The sequence below is a fragment of the Rattus rattus genome, chromosome 7 (assembly GCF_011064425.1).
Source record: "Rattus rattus isolate New Zealand chromosome 7, Rrattus_CSIRO_v1, whole genome shotgun sequence".
Lineage (NCBI taxonomy): Eukaryota > Metazoa > Chordata > Mammalia > Rodentia > Muridae > Rattus > Rattus rattus.
Window position 1 is genome coordinate 48,389,652 of NC_046160.1, and position 20,189 is coordinate 48,409,840.

Consider the following 20,189-nt stretch of genomic DNA (forward strand, 5'->3'; position numbering starts at 1 on the left):
AAAGTGCTAAGGCTGGAGAGACGGTTTCTTGGTTAGCTGCTCTTACAGAGGACCAGAGTTCAGTTGCCAGAACTCACTGCTGTGTGAGTGCAAATTTGTAGTCATTATGTAAATCAGGTAGCTCTCAAACATCCGTAGCTCTGTTCCAGGAGAGCCAAGTTCCTCTTTGAGCTACTGAGAGTACCCACATTCATGATGTAGCATACATACACAGGTAGGCACATGGACAGGTAAGAGAAAAAAACCTGGAACATCAAAATGGAAGTTTTATTTTAGACTCTATATCATGTCTCCAACTTAGCTTACCCCCTCCCCTGCTCCCTTTACATTCCAGGGAGTATATTATAGCCATCAAGCAAGGTTTTCAAATCTGGAGTCCTCCTGGATTCTGTGTGATGTGGTTTTTATCGCAAGCCTTTATGACATAGTGTCAAAGAAAACTTACTTTGTGATGTAAAGTTCCAAAAAGGGATTATATTCAGGGATGGTTCAAATGGGAGAAATAATGCTTTATTATAGAGCTACAACTAAGTCTGAGTATGGGAAAAAGAAATGGAAATTTATAGACAAGGAAGGGGGGGTGATCAGTGGATTGAACATTACAGTTTTATTATCCATTCTTCTAATGGTGGGTATCTAGTCTGTTCCAGTTTTTGGCTATTTCGAATAGAGCAGCAATGAACATGGATTTTTTTGCGGTAGGATCTAGGGTCCTTTGGGTGTATACCCAAGAGTGACATAGTTGGCTCTTGAGGTAGATCTATTCCCAGCTTCCTCAGGAGCCACCAGCGTGGGCGAATGTTCCCTTTACCCAGCATCCTTGCTGGCATGCCAGCTCACTTTATTTTCATAGGTTAGGCTGGCCATGGTGCCTGTGTCCTTCCACATCAATTAGCAATTAAGAAATGCCCTACAAATGTGACTACAGGCCAATCTGACTTGGATAGTTTTTTAGTTGAGCTTCCTTATTGACTCTTCAAGTCTATATCAAGTTGATAGCTAAAGCTAATTCTGACAGATGAAAGATAAGGGGTAGCCATGGTTACACAACCTCATTAGGATTCTTGCTAGAGGTAGGCCATGATGATCAGATAGCAAGAGTGAGGATGAGAAGTTTGATCCAAGATTGAGGGTAGAGGCATTCTAGCTAAACACCTTTGGTTAGATTATTGTGAAAATGTTTGCCACAATGATGAAAGCAGGTTGAGGTCTAACTTGGAAGAGGCTTTAAGTAACTAGAGTTGGGTTGAGGAAAAAGCTGTACTAGTTAACTGTAGTTACACTGCTTTCTCCCCACAGAAGTACCATTTTCTTTTTTCCTCACTGACGGTTGTCTCATGCTTCTCTATTCTCATTTAGAATGACTTTGATTACTCTCTTAGCTAATTTATGTTCTGTTTTTCCCAGTCCTGAAGGTAGAGCTGAGTTCTTTTCCTTCATAGTATTTACTGTATTTAAAGCGATAAATTGTTTTTTGTGTTTACAAATTGGTGATTTTCTCCATAATGGGATAGGAATGGAGACTATACCAACCAGTATCTATATTGTTGTAAGTCTAGTGGTTAGCTCAGTGTGTGATATGTACCCCATACAAACCAGTGACTCTTGGGATGAAAGATGAAGCCCTGTTTGTTTTTTTGGTGGTTGTGGCTTACATGCTATTGCAGAGCCAAGAATGAAGCTATGCTTTGTGAAGTGCCATTATTGTTTAGAAATATACAAAAAGGTAGTCAACATGTTTGTCTTGCTGTTGATTGCTTTAGGACAGATTTCATTCTTTTAGTCAAATCTACTTTAGTACAACACTGATTTCAGTTTTGTTCACTTATAGCTAGCTCTTTATCAGTTTTCTTTGTTTAAATTCAAACTTTTACTTGGCTTGTTTTGTTTAGATTAAATGATAAAGAGGTCTTTCTGTGGTATGGATCTTGTTGATGTATAGATTGTACAAATGCAGTAATTGTCCGAGGTGATTGCTATTGAACTACTTCTCCTTTCCTCCTATTACTGTGCTTTATTCACTGAAGGATTCATGGATTCAGTAACTTCTATTGGCATTTGGTGCAGTCTTTTGGAAATTTGAGCTCTTGGACCAGCAAGAAGGCCCAGTGGGTAAAGGCATTTGCATCAAGCCTGATGACCTGAGTTCAGTTTTCAGAGTCCACATAATGGAAGAGGAGGCCATGCAAGTTTTCCTCTGTCCACGCGTGCCGAGTTGTGTCCCCCAACCACCATGTAAAAAAACATGAAAGGTTGAGGGTCTTACTTTAAGAGTTGCAAGCCAGAGGCACATTATTATGCATCCCTGGGACTGCATCCCTGGGCCTACAGGGATACAGTATAATCCTGTGACAAACTCTCATCCTGCCAGACATTTTATGAGGAGAATTAGAAGGCCAGAGTAGTTTTCTAAGACAGAGTCACTAATTATGTTAAATAATAAACATAAAATGACATTTATTTCCAAGCTGTTGTTTTCTCATTTTGAAAAGAAACTAGAAAACCGATTTTGGGGAATTGAATTTTTTTCCTTATAAAGTACATTTTAAATTTTGGACATGTGGATTAGAAACAGAATTTGAAGGAATTTCATATATAAAAATATTTTTAAAGACATTAGAAAGCTTGGCATAGTAGCTTGTGCCTATAATCCCAAAAGTTAGGAAGCTGAGGTAGGAGGGTTAGGTATCTAAAGTCATCCTCAGATACATAAAAAGTTTGAGGCCAGCTTCTGTTACCTGGACCCAGTCTCAGGAGTAAAACAAGGAAGTTAGAAGCTGCAGCTCACTTTGAAATGATCAATTCCTTATAATCTAGAACCGTAAAGAAATTCAATCTCAGTGTCTAGGTTATTCGTCCCCACATTATTGCTTGTTAAAATTCTAATTCAGTATGGGGGGGGTAATGGGTGTTGGTGACACTGTTTGCTCTTGCAGGATTATACAGTATTTCTTTAAAGAAAAAAGACTTCTGAATGCATAAGTGTATACACGCACACATGCACGCACGCATGTGTGTCTTACTTAGTTACGTAAATACTGTATTGTTAGCATTATGCGTATTCTCAAGAATGAATTTTGATAATTTCAGATATCACAGGTATTAAAGTATAACTGAAACGTGCTATAAAAGTCTATGTTAGTATCAGTTCTAAATCTTTATGTCTTCATTTCTTTAAATGTGTAAATAAATGACCATGTTGGACTTAAAATAGCTTAGAGGAGTGGGTAAATATACTTAAAGATAAGTAAATAACTAGGTTACTTGAGGAATTGTGTTTATATATGGGAGTTCCTAGGCAGTACTCTGTGTCAGGGAAATGTAAGACATAAGAATAATACTAAAAGACAAATATTGGACATAAAGGCACAGCTGTGCTTTAAACTTGCAAGTGAACAAAAGTTCAGCTGGAAGGCTCAGGGAATCATTGGTTCTTAGAGGAAGGGCATAAAAACTGCAAGGCCTAGGACTGTAGATGATGTGGGTATTTCTTTCTTTCTTTCTTTCTTTCTTTTTTTTTTTTTATTGTGAAAATACTCAGCTGGAGGAGACACTTGCGTTCCAGTTATTCAAATTTATCTAATGTTGATACTCCATGGTCCTTGTTCCATCTCATCACTTGAAGTAAACGTGATCTCACACTGATGTGTATCCTCTCCTTTTTAGTTTTAGATACATCTAATGCAGATTCTTGAGTCTATAAACACCTTTATATATTTTGTCTTTTAAAAATTCACATAAATACTAATGTACCAGAGGTGTCCCTTTCTTGCTTTTTTAAATAATTCCCCTCTAATTGTCACAGAGATGTGGTTAAGTTGATATGGGTAATTTTATCTGATTTACGTGGGGGCGCTGGCTCACCTATTATACTTTGGCTGTGAGCCATCTCCCCTGCTTCGTGACTCCATGTCTGTGTGTTACAGCTCTTACTATAGACTTGACAAGATGCTAAATTAATTCAGCTGTGTATTATTAACCTTAATTTTAGGAGATCCTTGCACGAGGAATTCTTCTTCCATTAATAAATCAACTCAGTGATCCTGATTATATTAATCAATATGTCATATGGATGGTAAGTACCTTTTAAATTGTGACCTGTATTTGAGTGTCTAAAATAGGATTTTAGCAGTAAAAGTAATGTCTGGAGATCAGATTGATAAACCAACAGTATGTTAAAGAAATGAAATAAAAGGAATTTTAAAAATCGCTCTATATTTTCTAGTACCTTCCTTACTATTATGGTGCTGCTACCATTTATTTTACAGTAATGGCTTTTACTGCCTGTGTTATCTAGACATACTTTTAACAATGCTTCTTTCTATATGTTACATCTTACCTATCTGAAATGGTTAGAACCTGTCTTGCTGGCCCCAAAGTATGAGGCTTATGGTTTTAATATTCTGGTCTTTAGGCTTCATTTTGTAGTATTTCATTTTAGTAGGTTTTAGTAGGTCAGGTGAATTTTCAGTGAATTTCTTCCCCCTCTTTTGTAACTATTACAGTTTTAGTGGTTATTGTAAAAGTTAGAATGAGCTGCTTCAACAGCGTAAGTATAGACTAGTGTTTCATGTCTAGTCTGTGCCTTGCCCTGTGGACTCATGTCACGTATATTTTATATACTGTACATGTAAAGAATTCATTTAGTAGTCCGACTTAGGCTTTTGTATCATAGTTTCTTTAAAAAAAAAAAAAAAAAAAAAAAAACTAAGGAGAAAGAAAACCCGAGTATCAGTCTACATGTATCATTTTTAATGATCCACATTTTTCTTATAATTTTTAATTTTTTTCTTATTTTCTTTTATTCTGAAATTTTTCTTGTAGGATTTGTATAATTTTTATATTTGTTGGCCACAATAGCGTTCAGCTCACTGAGCCTTCGCTTATTGGGAAATGTTCGCTCTAATATTCCGTAATACCTCTATTTTCTCTAGAGTGCTCGCCAGTTTTATGTTAGTACTTTTAAAGGTATTTGATTAGAAAATAAGCCGGTCTTCTTGCTTTCCTTGTTTCTAACGAGAAGCAAGCGTCAGTATCATGACAGTCTGTTTTTGTGGCTCTGAACCTGTGGAGTCTCTAGTTCTTTGGCTTTCTGCTGAGAGTTAGAGGAGTTTTGCTACCTGTTCATAGCTCTGTTGTTTGGCCTAGTTGGAAGTGTTTTATCTAAAACAGTGATTAAAATAGAGATCATTGCGCAGCTATTAAATGTTCAGTTACTCACCGTGTGATAACAAAGCCATGAGTAAGTCTAACATAGCCCCCTCCTGTAGTTGCTGATTGTGCTTGTAATCAGGGATCTTCCATCACTATGAGTTTGTAAATGAGACTCATCCTATCTGTATTCTTACTCAGCCTTGTTCTCTTGGTATTTTTCTTGTTTTTATATTTCCATTACTCCCATCTTTAAAACAAAACAAAACAAAACAAAACAAAACACTGCCTTGGTGCTGTATGGGAAACTTCTTGGGACACCCAAGATGTATGTCTACTCACTCCAGAAAGGGAACCGATGGCAGACCAAAGTAATAATTACACCAAATAAATAATGACTTATTACTGGGACTACTAATACCAGCCCAGGCCAAGAAACTTTGTAAACTTGCAGAGCTGTAACTTTTCTAAGTCATTACCCATGTTGGGGGTAGGTTATTCAGTTATGTACCTGCTTTTAAATCATCCCTGCCCCATGTAAGAAACACCTTGTCTACATCCCCATAGTAGTCCCAATAATATTTCATTGGTTCACTTGACTTTGGTCTGCCATGGGTTCTCTTTCTGGAGTGAGGAGACGTATACATATTGGGTGTCCCAGGAAAAGTTTCCCATACAGCACCAAGACTGGTTTTTTTTTTTTTTAAAAAGGTACAAGTAATGGAAAAATTAAAAAAAAAAAAAAAAAGAAAGAAAGAAAGAAAGAAAGAAAGAAAGAAAGAAAGAAAGAAAGAAAGAAAGAAAGAAAGAAAAATAGCAAGAGTACAAGGCAGAGTAGGAATAGAGATGAGTGTCTGGCCCTAGTTGACTTGGTTTCTTCCAACCCCTCACAGTACTAACGAACTTTGACTCTGTTCCTGTTGAGTTCATCTTCTGGTGTGAAGTCTTTGGTTTAGCTTCAGCCACCTTGACTTTCTTACTTGTCACTCATTCTGAGCATGGTGCTGTGCTTTTCAGTATGTAATATGTGTGCTTCTGTTTGCTTTATATAGTGTGTGTCATTTTGATGTAAGCACCTGCACAGTGCTTTGTCCCTTTGGTTACACACTTGGCTTGTAGGAAATGGCGTGTGTCTGTGGTCTCATAGTGAACGTTTGTCTTAGTAAGCAATCCCTTGCCAACCTATTCTTTAAAATTTTATTTTTAGATCCGCGATACAAATTGCAACTATGAGGCCTTTATGAACATTATTAAATTAAGTGACAATATTGGAGAGTTAGAAGCAGTCAGAGATAAGGCAGCAGAAGAACTACAGTACCTTAGATCTTTAGACACAGCCGGTGATGGTAAGTGATCTCTTCAAGGGCTACCCTAACCTTAATAAAACTTTGGAGTTACATAAGAGGAGTCTTAAACTTTTTAATGCTCAACTTAAGCATTCCTTGCTGTATTAACATGTTCTTAGAGTAGCAGCATTGTTTTTGTAAATGTGAGGGTGATGGCATTGCAGTTTCTCCATCGAGCACGCAGATAATAGGTATGATTAAATTACAGGATATAAGTAATTTAATGAAACAATCATCTTTTTATTGAAAGAAAATTGCTATATTTTGTCAATTTACAATGATAATGTTGAAAATATTCTGAAATATCTCAACCATTTTTTAGTTTATAATAAATTTGTTTTTCTTTCAGATATTAACACTATCAAAAATCAAATAAATAGCTTATTATTTGTAAAGAAAGTATGTGACTCAAGAATACAGCGGTTACAGTCGGGCAAAGTAAGTATAAAATACTTGTAAAATAATGCCTAGTTTGTGGAAAAACCTAGGATATTAATTAATGGAACTATTTACAACAGGAATTAAACAAAAAGAACACATGTATGTGTATGCTTGCACTGCTCGTGTGTGTGTGTGTGTGTGTGTGTGTGTGTGTGTGTGTGTGTGTGTGTGTGTGTACTAAAAGTGTCTTCCATGGTTGTTTTCTAACTTATTTTGAGATAGGATCTTCCCGTGAACCTGGAGCTTACCCGACAACTACAGTAGCTAGTCACTGTCTCTTCCATATCATCCAGTACTCGGGACGTAGAAACAAGCCTCTGTGGCCGGCTGTTTTGGATAAGTCCTGGGGATCTGAACTCAAATCTTCATGCTTGCACAACAAGCACTTTGCCAGCTGAGCATATTCTTAGCCCCAAAGCAATAACTGTACGTGATACAGTATGCTACTTTCCAAAGCCGTCAGGAAGACTCATCATAACACTGCTTGAAAGTTGTGCAGTGCTGCTGGACTCTGGTGACCTCTGTTAAGCTATGGAGCAAGGTCTCAGTTTTATAGGATGGGGTTTGTTAAAGTTGTCAAGAATGTGGTTTGCTTTAAGCAATTATTAGTAAAATTTATGTGATGATAAGATGAATTTGACAGCTGTTTCTGAAACACTTTGATGTATCAGGACAAAAATAAGTTCAAAACCCCAAATATTGATGATGATTGTTAGAAACAACAGAGGTTTAGTTTCTGAGACTGCTTATGGACACAGAGAAAGTGATGTGGTAGTCTCTCGAATCAGCACGTGCACTACCAACATCTGATGTGCAAATTGTCCTAACAGGTAATGGTACAGCAGATTATATTGGTCTACTGCTAGCCCACAGTGTTTTAGTTAGTTGGTATGAACAAAATCTGAAGCCCAGTTGGAGATGACTAGAGATGAGTACAGAAAAGAAAGTGTTCATGGTCAACTTGTATATCATGTGTGTTCTTGCTTGCCTTTCTTTGCTGGGATAACACTGATCAAAAACAACTTCAAGAAGGAAGCATTTTTGTCTTACACTTTAGGTCACAATCCATAATGAAGAGAAGTCAGGGCAGGAATTGGAGTGGAAACCATAAAAGAATACTGCTAACTGACTTGTTCTTTGGCTCCTGATGCTAGTTTCTTACACAGTACAAACTCAAGTAGTCTAGTGAGCTGTCCATAGTGGGACGTGCCCTCCCACTTCCATTATCAGTAAAGACAGTAACCAACTTTTCTGGTGTCTGTTTGCCTTGTCTGTAAAGTCAGGTTGGTAGTAACCAACAGAATTGCTATACAGTTTAAATGAAGTAATATATGGAATGCATCTAGGGTAGTGCCTGGCACTAAATGCTTCTTTAATTTTGAATCTTTTCTCTACTTCTCTGCGGGTAGCTATTTTACTGTATTGCTCTGACTATATAGTTTACTGTTTATATAGTCTGAAAGAAATATATAGGTTTAATAGTAACAGAGGTTTTACTGCGTAAAAAGCAACATTGCTTTTTGGATATATTTCTTCCTCTTAGATAAATGCTAATCAAAACGAAAAGTTAATGAGGTTCATTATGGATTTTTGAATACATGAAACATTCAAACATAGTCTTTTGCTTTTATTTCCTGTAATGTGTGTTTTATTGTAGAATATGTAGAAATAGAGAATACATGAAAATACAGTGATACAGATTATTTTATATTGGAGAAAATAAATGTTTATTCTATTTTAAATGATCATTTGCTAACTATTTCTTAAAATGAATAGGCATTTAAGTTACTGAGAAAGAGAGTATTTTATTGGGAACCATCCCTACGGAGGGAATCTTTTTTTTGTCACATTTGATAGAATATTGCATTTTTATATTCCACATACATCCTACATATGATTGATGATTGAAGTAATGAAGATTGTATCCACTTGTGTTTTGCCAGGAAATAAATACTGTGAAGCCTAACCAAACTTTGGGAAACTTTGTACAGTCCCCTTGGACAGCATTCTTGTAGACAATGTTGCACTACAATTTTTTATGGGTAGGTAAAACTTTATTTAAATAATAGAGGAAATTAATATTTTTTGGGTTTTGAACTTGTGGTAAGAATACAAGTAATACAAAATTTCCAAAACATAATAGTTTTAAGTGTATAGTTCAGTGATATTAAATACATTGTTAAGGTCCAAGCATTCCACGTCTCTCTCTATACTGGTTCTTCTCTTTCTTCTGGCAGACTTCCTACTTATGGAAGTGATTGACTTACTTTCTCAGCATCCTCAGGATTCCTCCATGTTGTAGCATATGCCAGAAGTTTCCTCCTTTCAAGGCTGTAGCCTACATGAACACACATGTGTGCATGTGTACTTACCTCCCTGTCCCCCAGTCCCCTTTGCATGTCTGCATATCCTCACAGGGCTCTTGGGTTGCTTCTGTAGTTTAGTTAGTGTGAGTCAGGTGACAGTGTGTATAGATGTATAAGTAGCTTTTTAAGATACTTCTTTCTGCTCTGCTAGGTATATCACAATAAGTGGAATTAGTGAATCATATTAAGTTTTTGTACTAATTTCTTGAAAACCCACCATACTCTTTTTCAGTGACTGCCCCATTTTACATTTTCACTAGTTCACTCTTCCAGGTCTTTCTAGGCTTCCTTTAGAGTTCTCTCAGGCTCTGCCAGTACTTCATCATGGAGTTGGCTTCTTGTTTTGCTATCTTGCATTTAATAATTTAAAGTATTGGTGAATTTTGGATGATTATTTTACATTCCAGTTTGAGCTTATTTTTTTTCTTTAGAAACTATGGAGGTAGATATTTGTTTGGAAATAAAAATGCTTTTCATAACTAATGAACATTTGGCCAACTATTTTTAACATAAATCATAGAAATTCTAGTATGTTTTAAAATTCATTGAGAAATAATACTTTATTGGCTCAGTACTTGGTAAATGGAAGCAGAAGGATTAGGAGAACAAGGCTGTCATCCCTATAGCAGTTCCATGGCCAGCCTGAGATACACGAGTTCCTGTCTCAAAACAAACATACAAAAGTAGTGCTTTATTGGAAACATGTAGTATGTAAAATTATATTTAGTTGTGAATGATTTGTTTTTATGCTGATTTTATAGTACTTGCATATTTTTAATATCACATTAGAATTGTCTTTATATGGTAGACATTTCTAGTAAAAATCCTTGAGTCATCTTGTTTGATCAAAGTGTATGTGGTTTCATACAATGCTAATCTTAATTTTAATATATCTAGAAGGTTTCATGTTAGCACTAACTTTTCTTTTATTCAGATTGAGTATTGAATGTTTCTAAAGTAGTTAGTAATGTAAAGTCTCATGAAGCATGTTCACTAGAAATTTTATCTTCAAGACATGGTACTAAAAAGCTTTGAGTTGAGCATAGTGATTTGTGCCTATCCTCATAAGGATTAAGTAGGAAGACCTTAAGTCACAAGCCAGCCTGGACTGCTAGTGAGATTTTTTTTTCTCAAAAACAAAGAAAATGTATTCTCCTGTTTCCTATATAACTGTTATTTAGCATAACCAATTTACAATTACATTTTAACATTACTTTTTGACTTTAGAGACTTAGTAAAAACCTTTTGCTTTTAAGCTTTTACTTATTAAGATTAGTATAATTCTATCATTTTCCTCCTTCTACACCTTCTCATGTACTCCACCTTGCTCTTCAAATTGGTGACCTCCTTTTTCTTTAACTGTTTACATACATATATGTATATACATATATATTTCTTAATATCCAACAGAGCCTGACCTGTCTGTATATTGGTACTTGTAGGCGTTGTTTTCAGGACTTACCATTTGGAGTTGGATGACCCAGTGATGTGCTCTTCCCCTCTCAGCTTTTCTTAGTTGCCTGTAGTTCTTTGTGTAGGCTTGAGGACACATGGATTTTTTCCAGTCCGCTTCAGTATGTGAAATGTAGAGTTCTGGATATTTGGAATTGTATCCTTCGTATTTGTCATGCAGTAACATGAACCTAAAAGTACAACATTAGTAACTGTCTTTCCTGTGGTGTCTGTGTGGTAGATTATATGCAGCAAACTGGAGGCCAAGCACATCTCTTCTTCTGGATGACAGTGGAAGGGTACCGGGTTACAGCCCAGCAGCAGCTAGAGGTTCTATCGAGTCGTCAGAGAGATGGCAAACAGCAGACCAACCAAACCAAAGGTCTTTTAAGAGCAGCAGCTGTTGGAATTTATGAACAGTATTTATCTGAAAAGGTAAGGGTTCATTATAGCCACCATTTTCTATCTTTGGCAGCATCATTCATAATGATTTCTGTGATACTATACTGGGCATGGTGGCTTCAGTCATTTTACCTTGTTTATTCCTGAGGATAATCTTCCAGTGTATTTTTATTATCATTGCTCAAGAGAGAAATCCAGTGTTTATAAAATCAAATAAATATGTCCAGGTTGGGGGTTGGGGGTTTAGCTCGGTGGTAGGGCGCTTGCCTAGGAAGCGCAAGGCCCTGGGTTCGGTCCCCAGCTCCGAAAAAAAGAACCAAAAAAAAAAAAAAAAAAATATATATATATATATATATATATATGTTCAGGTTCATGGAAAAATACAAATTGACTAAGTCAAGACTGGTAGTGACTTTAGATTCAAGGACATGATGGCTGGAAATGAGGGTACAGAAATAGAACATGTGATAGAAGCAGAAGAGAGCTGCAGGTGGACCTTAGCGTACAGCACCAGTCTAGCTTGCACAGGCCTTCAGTTCAGTCCCCCCAATACCATATAGAAAGAAAGACAAGACTTTGTATCTGCATTCGTACCATATGTTTTGAAATGGAAGTTCTAGTAATAGATTTGCTTTCTGATTTAGTTTGTTCCTGTATCACATTGGAAGTTGGTACAACATTGGTTACTAAAACAAATTTCAGGTAACAGAAGTCATTCAGAAGGGTTGCCTGGTGTCAAATAAGTGAGTTATATAATACTTACATTCTTAACTACTCACTGCTTGACTGATTATCTCCTGATGACAATGTATTCTGTATGCCAAACTCTACCGGGATGACTTAAGTAAATCCTTATTAATCCTTAATAGGAACCCTAAATAACCTTATGCAGAACTATCTCCATTTTTTCCAATTGAGGAGTAAGGCCTAGTAAGAGGAAATTTGCTCAGTAAAAACCAAGAGTTAAAATCTGTCTGCAGGGGCTGGAGAGAAGGTTTAGGATGCAGGAGCACTGGCTGCCTTTCCAGGGAACCTAGATCTATCCACAGCACCCATAGGGCAGCCCACAGCTCCCTGTGAGTCCGGTTTCAAGGGATACAACACCCTTTTCTTAACTCTTTGGGCACCAGGAATACCTGCGATACATAGAACAAAAGAATACTTAGATATTTAAAGTAAAAACTCTTAAAAAAGAAAAAAAATGTCAGTCTTATGCAATCTACAGAAAGGAGGAAACACTATAGCTGTCTTTTACCTTTCTTAAACATTGAAGTGGTTTTTTGAAGGCAGTGGTTCTGATCAGAATCATAAATGATATGATTCTGTTATTACCTCCTATTAGTGCTTACTTATTCTTAGAAATTAAAAAGAACATTATTTTTTTTTTTAGGCATCTCCAAGAGTTATTGTTGATGACTATTTAGTAGCAAAATTAGCAGATACTTTGAATCATGAAGATCCAACTCCAGAAATCTTTGATGACATTCAGAGAAAGGTACTAGTAGTCTGTTTCTTGAAAAAATATTTCTGTTTGCATACAGGTTAATTACTGAAATGATGGTAGGGTAGTAATAACTTAATTACAGAAATGTAAATGACTTTTTATTTCCTTGTATGGACAATAAGAAAAATTGTTATTTTGAGTCTGAATTAAAAGCAAGACAGTGAGTAGTCTTAGAATCCATATATATATATATGCCTCAAAACCCCATCTTAAAATAAGTCTTCAAAATATATAATTGTTTCTTAGAAAGTATTGCTTCCTAGAGCATAAAAATGGTGTAGTTTCACATAACTTATATTAAGGTGGGACCCTTTTAGTCATTGAAAGATACAGATATGTTACATTATCTTATTGTTGATGCTTTTAAAATAAAGATACATTGTAGAAAAAAATCAGTGACGCTTTTGCAATACTTTATGTAGTAAAGGCATTGATTAATGTGCATTAATTTTTGAATACCTAAATTATTTTAACAGGTATATGAATTGATGCTACGAGATGAAAGATTTTATCCTTCCTTTAGGCAGAATCCACTCTATGTGCGAATGCTAGCCGAGCTTGACATGTTAAAAGATCCCAGTTTCAGAGGATCAGATGATGGGGACGGAGGTAAGGTAGAAAGTGTTTGTGTGTGCCTCAGTGTGCATTCTGATTACCAAATAAATGACCTTTGAAACATAATGAAAGATGGTTGTTTTTAAAATCTAAATGTGAATTGTAATATATTTTAAAGTATATAAATGAATGTCAGAGTAAGAATGTTTTCTTATGTAGGTCAGCCAAAATATTTTTATGATGATTTCCCTTTTGCTAATAAGTAATCATGAAGTGACCCTTTTGTGTGACAGGTCGAGTAATTGAGGGTGATGACTGAGGAGAGAAGCGGTGCCTCTGAGAGCGTGCCCAGGCTGAAAAGCTGAGGACAGGGTTAGAGCTGCGTCCTCTAATTGTGTCACTTTCAACTGCTCACTCATTAAGGATGAGGCTTTTACTAGAAGCCGAGGTCATTCGTTTCTAGCTTTTGTTTTTTTTCCAAATGATGATACTGAGAATGAAATGGATTTGTGTGACATGTTCTACTGAAATGCTTTGAGGTCAGAGGACATTTAGACGTCACCCTCTTTGCGCTCATCACCACCTTTGTGGAGCAGCTGATTTGCTGCAAGCCTCCTTTTTGTCATTTGTCAATCTGGAGTGATATTCCATCGTCATATCTTCAAACTTGTGTGTTAAAATGTTTTATGAGGGAAAGCACAACCTAAAGTTACTAAGTGGAAAATAATATATTCTGGGGAGCAAGTGGCCTTCAAACACAAACTCCTAAATCCAGTGGTTATTTTATTGTGATAAAATTCAGAGATTGTGCTAAGGACCAACTATTTATCTGAGTTGGAACTTTCTCGTATGTTCTAATTAAGTAAGCAGTATAAAGATAGTGGAAGTTTTAGATGAACTAATTACTGTAAGAAAGTTTTTGACTGTGACCATTTACTCATCCATAAGCTTTTTGAACAGTATCATTTGAAAACAGAGATAGAGTAGTACTCAAGCCTTTTATTATTGTGTAGCGAAGGAAGTAGTTTATTTTTTTGAAATGTAATTTGTTTTGCAGGGCAGAGTATAGTAAAGCTGTACAGTTTACCAGTATTTCATATCACTGCTGGAAAATGTTACATGTTTTATGAAGTTTGCAAAAGCATCTGTCAACTTACCATACTAAAATAATAACTATTGTGAAGTACTTATTTGTATTTTCATCCATTCAGAAATTTTTATTGTTGTTGTTAATTTTGAAGTGTGTTTGTTGTTTAGTCTAGAATGGAACAAGATAAACGGAGTCATGGTCAAGTAACCTAAGTGCTATGTGATTAAAAATTCTGATAGTACCTGCATATTCTATGTGAATAGAGTTGGCTTACTGTTTCAGTTCACATTTCTAGCCTTTCATTCCAAATATTATACTTTAAACATAAATTAGGTTAAGATGTTTTGAATTGGCTTTGTTCTAAAGTACATGTACTTCTCTCATGTATCCGTTATTGAGTGTCTTCATGTTGAATCACTGATTGTAGATTGTAATTATATTGTGCGTGTGTGTCTGTGTGTGTGTGTGTGCATGTATGTGCGTGTGTGCATGTTTGTATATGTGTGTGCATGTGTGCATGTGTGCATGTGTGCGTATGTGTCTGTATATGTGTGAATGTGTGCATGTGTGTGCATGTATGTCTGTGTCTCTGTATATGTGTGTGCATGTGTGTGTGTGCGTGTTTGTGCGTGTGCGTGTTTGTGCATGTGCATGTGTGTGTTTGTGCGTGTGCATGTGTGTGTATATGTGTGTATGTGCGTATGCATGTGCATGTGTGTATATGTGTGCATGGGCGCGTGCACTTGTTTGTGAGAGACGCATGTTAAGGTCAGAGTACTACTTGGCAGATCCATTCTCGGTTTTCAACTTGTACCTGTCACCCTTAATCTGTTAAGACATCTCGTTGTCCACATTTTAGGATAATGTTTTATTGCTTTCTAATATTTTACTATCCTAACTGATAGATTTTTATACATTTTGCACATAGAAAGTAACTCAGTTGTGAAAGCCACATTATATTAGAGAAATAATATGATTTAAATGACTGTCAGCTTGATTGTTTTTATACGTAGATTCTAGTCCACAGGTCTAATGTCTCAAGTTGTCTGCTTTCTGCTTAATTCTTTCTATTACTACTTATTCTTGAACCTTCTCTTTGCTGGCAAGGCTTAAGAGGTCGCCAGACCACAGAATGAGTAGGAAACATTTAATTCCAAAGAAGGACAGTCAATGTACTTATTTACTTAAGAATTATCTGCTTATAAACCAAAGAGTATTGCTAAATGAAATTTTCTGTAGGTCAGAGGTTTGGGGAACTAAGAAGTGGTCTTTGTATAACATGTTGTTTAGAATACAAGGCCACACCAGCTACCTCTTTCAGGATTGCACCAGTAATTCGGTCTTTTTGAAGATTCATTTTAAAAAATTAAATTTATAAATTATTAAGATCTGGAAAGGTACATTAACTTCAATCTGTATGTGAATATTGTTTTAGCATAGCTATTTCTTTTGTTTTTTGGTTTGTTTTTTTTTTGTTGTTGTTGTTTTTTAGCAGAGACACGTTAATTGAAAGTTTTATTTGCTTAGATTGTAATAAAACCCAAGGGGAAAGAAGAGCAGATTACTGCTTGTTAATAATCTTTGACTGCTTTGCTAATGTTTTATTTATGATTTTTGTTTGTTTTAAGTCAGCTTACAAAGCAGTGAGTCTCATGACATCTTGTACTTGTTTTCTCCTTTCCTATTTCTGACTATGTTTCTGTCTCTTTATAAGCACCCATCTTTAGGACCAGATAGTTTCCTAATATTCATTAACATACGAAACAAAACTGTTTTCTTGTCATTATTGCTTAGCTTAATTAAATGACATTGCATACAAATAATTTCAGAATCTAGATTTCAGTGTTTTTATGCCAAATCTATGAGGAAACAGTGGACTATCAGATACTTTAAAACTAGTATTTGTATCTCACACTGAAGACCGATACTATTTATATGACTTCTTAGTCTCTGCAGTTACCTAGTGCTCCTTACCTGCAGGCTCTTGCCATGTGCATGCTGCCTTAAACAGTATTGATGGTGCATGAGAAGAAGTGTAAAGATGGTTCTCACTGGTACTTGGTACTGGAGTGTGAGCTTCTTTGTTCCCACCTGTCAGGCAGACGCATATTTTTATTTAATGCCTAATTTGCTTGGATATTTAAGAGGTTAGATACTATAAGTGAAAAACATGACTGTATATGATCTGTGTCGTTGATGTTTAAACTTTAAACACCAGCTTTGTACATTTTTGTTAGGTTTTGTTTTTGTTTCTATGTATTAAGCTGTGGTTTTCTTTTATAGAATCTTTTAATGGGTCTCCTACAGGAAGCATAAATTTGGTAAGTACTACTTATGGGTACTTTAATTAGTAAAGTAACTTGAAAATAATGTGACAGATTTTTGATATATGTTAGTAAATATTAGGAGCCTCAATTTATTCCTTAGAATGAAAAGACATTGTTGTGGCTTTTAAAGAAATACAAACTCTATAAGATATATGTGACTTTGAGCTTTCATTTTTAAGAAATGTGAGTAGATCACTTCTGCATAGGGATAGTTACATTTTATAAAGGAATTGATTTCTTTACCCCAGCACTTTGGAGGCAGAGACAGGGCATCTCTGATCTCAAGGCCAGCCTGATATACATAGAAAGTTCCCTGCCAGCTAGGGCTAGATAGTGAGACCATATCTTTCAAAGAAAAAAAAAAAAAACAGCTAAATTTCATCATTTTAAAATACTGTGTTCACATATTTATTATCTTTAAAACTTTAAATCATTTCTCTTACTTTCAAAGGAAATATTGAGTTGTTAGGCTGGCCTTCACCTTAGCTACTCTTCTATGAAGAGACATGTGAAGAGACATGGTCAGCCAGCTCTGAGAAGACAACTTTTGAGGGCTTGGTTCTAGCTTCAGAGGCTTATTAGGCCATTCTCATTATGGAGGGAAGTTGGGGCATCAGACAGGCAGACAAAAGCCTACCCTTAAGAAACACTTCCTGTGGTAAGGCCACACCTCCTGCTCCTTCTCAAACAGTTTACAAATTAGGAACTAAACATGCAAACATATGTCCATGGGGGACATTCTCATTCAACTACCACATATGCATAAAATGTACACAAAACAAAATACTTTTATTCAGACTTTTATAGCAGTTTTATCTTATTATTAAGGTTAAGAATTAAGAATGATAGGTTTTTAGCCTATAAACTCCACGGGTAATATTTGATGTTATGTTCAATAATGAACATATTTCTCTTATACATCTGTTCTTGCCATTGGATAACTTATTTCCTAAAATATTGTTAAGAAGAAATATGATGTTCTGTGAAATATTCAGTTCAGAATTAAGGTGGATTGGGGAGATGGAGAAGGCAGAGAGGTAAAGGATGGCTTTTCAAAACTTCTGCTTTTCTTTCCCTTTCTTCTAAATTTTCTCTAATACGTTCAGAAGTTTATTGTGATTTGTGCTGTGTTTAGAGATTTATTGTCTTGTTCTGGCAACTATGTGGTTCCTTATGTGGAAATAACCCCATTAAATAAATGTAAGAGAGATCCAGAAATCTCTAGATCAGAAATCATATGGGAAGTCAGTGAATTGAATTGGGTGAAACTGTTCGTAATGCCATTTTATCTTGGAAATGAAAATGGAAAAGAGTAGCTATGATGCCTGAAATCTGTGCAGGTGTCAGGTGTCACCAGGACTAAACGTCATTATCCGATTGTCTTAGGAAACTAACCAGAGAAGTGCTGAATATCACCAGTGTGCAATTGTTGTCAGGAAGTAGGGTTCTTTTATGGAATGCATTTTGTGATAAATGACTTCCTGTTGTGTGGATGACTGAGTAACTCATTTAAATGTATTACACTCACTAACAACTTACATCATTGTATTAGGTGTCTGGGACTAGATCATGAGGTATATGCATCTAAAGTAGATAATATCTATGTCCTAAGGTTCCCAAGTGGTAGGAGCACAGGAATATAGCTCCCTCAGTGTAGTGAGAGCATGGAGTAAGGGGGGGGGGTGTTGGAGCACATGCCATAAAAGGTATGTAGGAGGTGTGAATGGCGGACATGTACTTTACAGTTCTTAATACTGGTCCTGTAATATTTTGTCCCTAATTTTTCCTTACAGTCTTTAGATGACCTTTCAAGTGTGACGTCTGATGATTCTGTACAACTTCATGCCTACATTTCAGACACTGGTAAGAGACTTGTAGAAAACACTACTATTAAATATGGATTGTTTTAATATCCTTGTTATTTTTACATTAAATATTACATTCAGTTTGTTTTATGATTATATTTTCTAATTTTTTTTTCCTTGAAGCACATTCTTCATTAAGTCCTGTAATATTTGGTTGCTTGTGTACATTTTTCTTTTCTGTGGTTGCCCCTATTAACATTTGAAAGTGCTTACTTTTCTAAGCATTTTTATCATTTCCAGTAAATTCTATAAGCCATTCTTTTCCTCTTTGTGCTTGAATGTTGCTGATAGTCAATTTCCTAATTCCTATTTCTTTTTTCACGAAGATCTCTGATCTGTGTTTGCTTTCATGTACTCAAGAGTTGGCATAAATACCAAGGGCAGGCGGAATTGAACACATTCTCACAGAATCTCACCTATATTCTAATAGGTTGAGTAACCTAGTACTTTGCACTAGGCAGAGATAGGTAGGTAGATGGATGGATGGTTGGATGGATGGATGGATGGATGGATGGATGGATGGATGGATAGATAGATAGATAATTAAAAATAAATACGTAAAATAATATCCTTATCATTAACTGTCAACTTAATACTGGTAATGCATATTAGAAATTACAGTTTTCTTCCCTGGCCTCTCCCTGTTCCTGGAGTGTAGAAGTGTTTTTGCTATACCTTACATGCTAAATTATACAGCTGTGTGCATCAATTAAATTTCATTTAGTTTTCATTTTACACATTAAAAAAGAGATTTTGTTATGTAAATCTAGTTTTTAAAATAGTCTGCATTTTTAAAAGTGGCTTTGATTTTATGTGATTCTCAATGGCGTTAGAGATGCATTTTATGCTCTTTTGTTGCTGGACTTCTGGACTAAGTTATACTAAGTTATCTGTCACCCGTTTCTTCACCTTTGAAATGTAGTGGATATTCCTATTACTCTTCTTTTAGAAACCACTCAAGAACACAGTGTCAGTTCAATTAGAGGTCTTTTTATTTTTCCCTTCAATTTTTTGGCGTAACTGTTTACTTTTTCCTTTCATAAATTTTTAAAGATTTGAAAAAGTCTCCATATTCTTTGGTGATTTTCTTCTAATTTTAAATGTCTATTCATAGAGTAGGTTTTTATTTCTTAGGAACATTAAATTTTATATCTAGGAGAAGACATTTATGTCCATGTCTCTGGTGTTAATATTTCTATTTTTAGGCTGTTATGATTTTCTAGTTGTTTTATTCATTTGTTTATTTTTCAACAACATACTGTTCTTTAAAGGCATGAAAGCATAAGACTTTTTAATAAATTGCTGTTTCTTTCATTCAAACATAGAGAAATTCTGGGAAGCAGCATCGTACAGTAGGTTTAGGAACATAGTCGCCTGGGCTCAGACCACGCACTCTGTAGCCTCATTTAGATGAACTCCTTCCTGTGAGGGCTCTATTGGAATTTCTCCCTTTGGCGAGAGGAACCTGGGTAAAAATGCCTATCTTGTGAGATAGCTGTTGGTCTATCTAATTACACTGGCAGGTACTTATGTATGACAGGCATCATGTATGGGTGCTTACTGAAAATATTTTCCAACTGATCACTGATTCATGATCTCATGTCCTTAACATTTCTGTTATCGAAGATAAAAACTGGAATCCAGTGCACTGCTGAGCCCATGACCTCTAGAGTCTTCTTTCATCAAAATT

General features: G+C 35.7%; 1 protein-coding gene across 1 annotated transcript in view; it reads left to right on the plus strand.

Moving 5' to 3' along the window:
- Snx13 (sorting nexin 13) overlaps window positions 1–20,189 on the plus strand; it is a 103,014-nt gene that overhangs the window by 55,240 nt on the left and 27,585 nt on the right. The window contains 10 exon segments of the mRNA XM_032907648.1: window positions 3,992–4,075; window positions 6,359–6,497; window positions 6,847–6,935; window positions 8,882–8,900; window positions 8,903–8,980; window positions 10,998–11,191; window positions 12,549–12,653; window positions 13,139–13,271; window positions 16,591–16,628; window positions 18,428–18,497. Of these exon segments, the coding sequence (XP_032763539.1) occupies window positions 3,992–4,075; window positions 6,359–6,497; window positions 6,847–6,935; window positions 8,882–8,900; window positions 8,903–8,980; window positions 10,998–11,191; window positions 12,549–12,653; window positions 13,139–13,271; window positions 16,591–16,628; window positions 18,428–18,497 (949 nt within the window).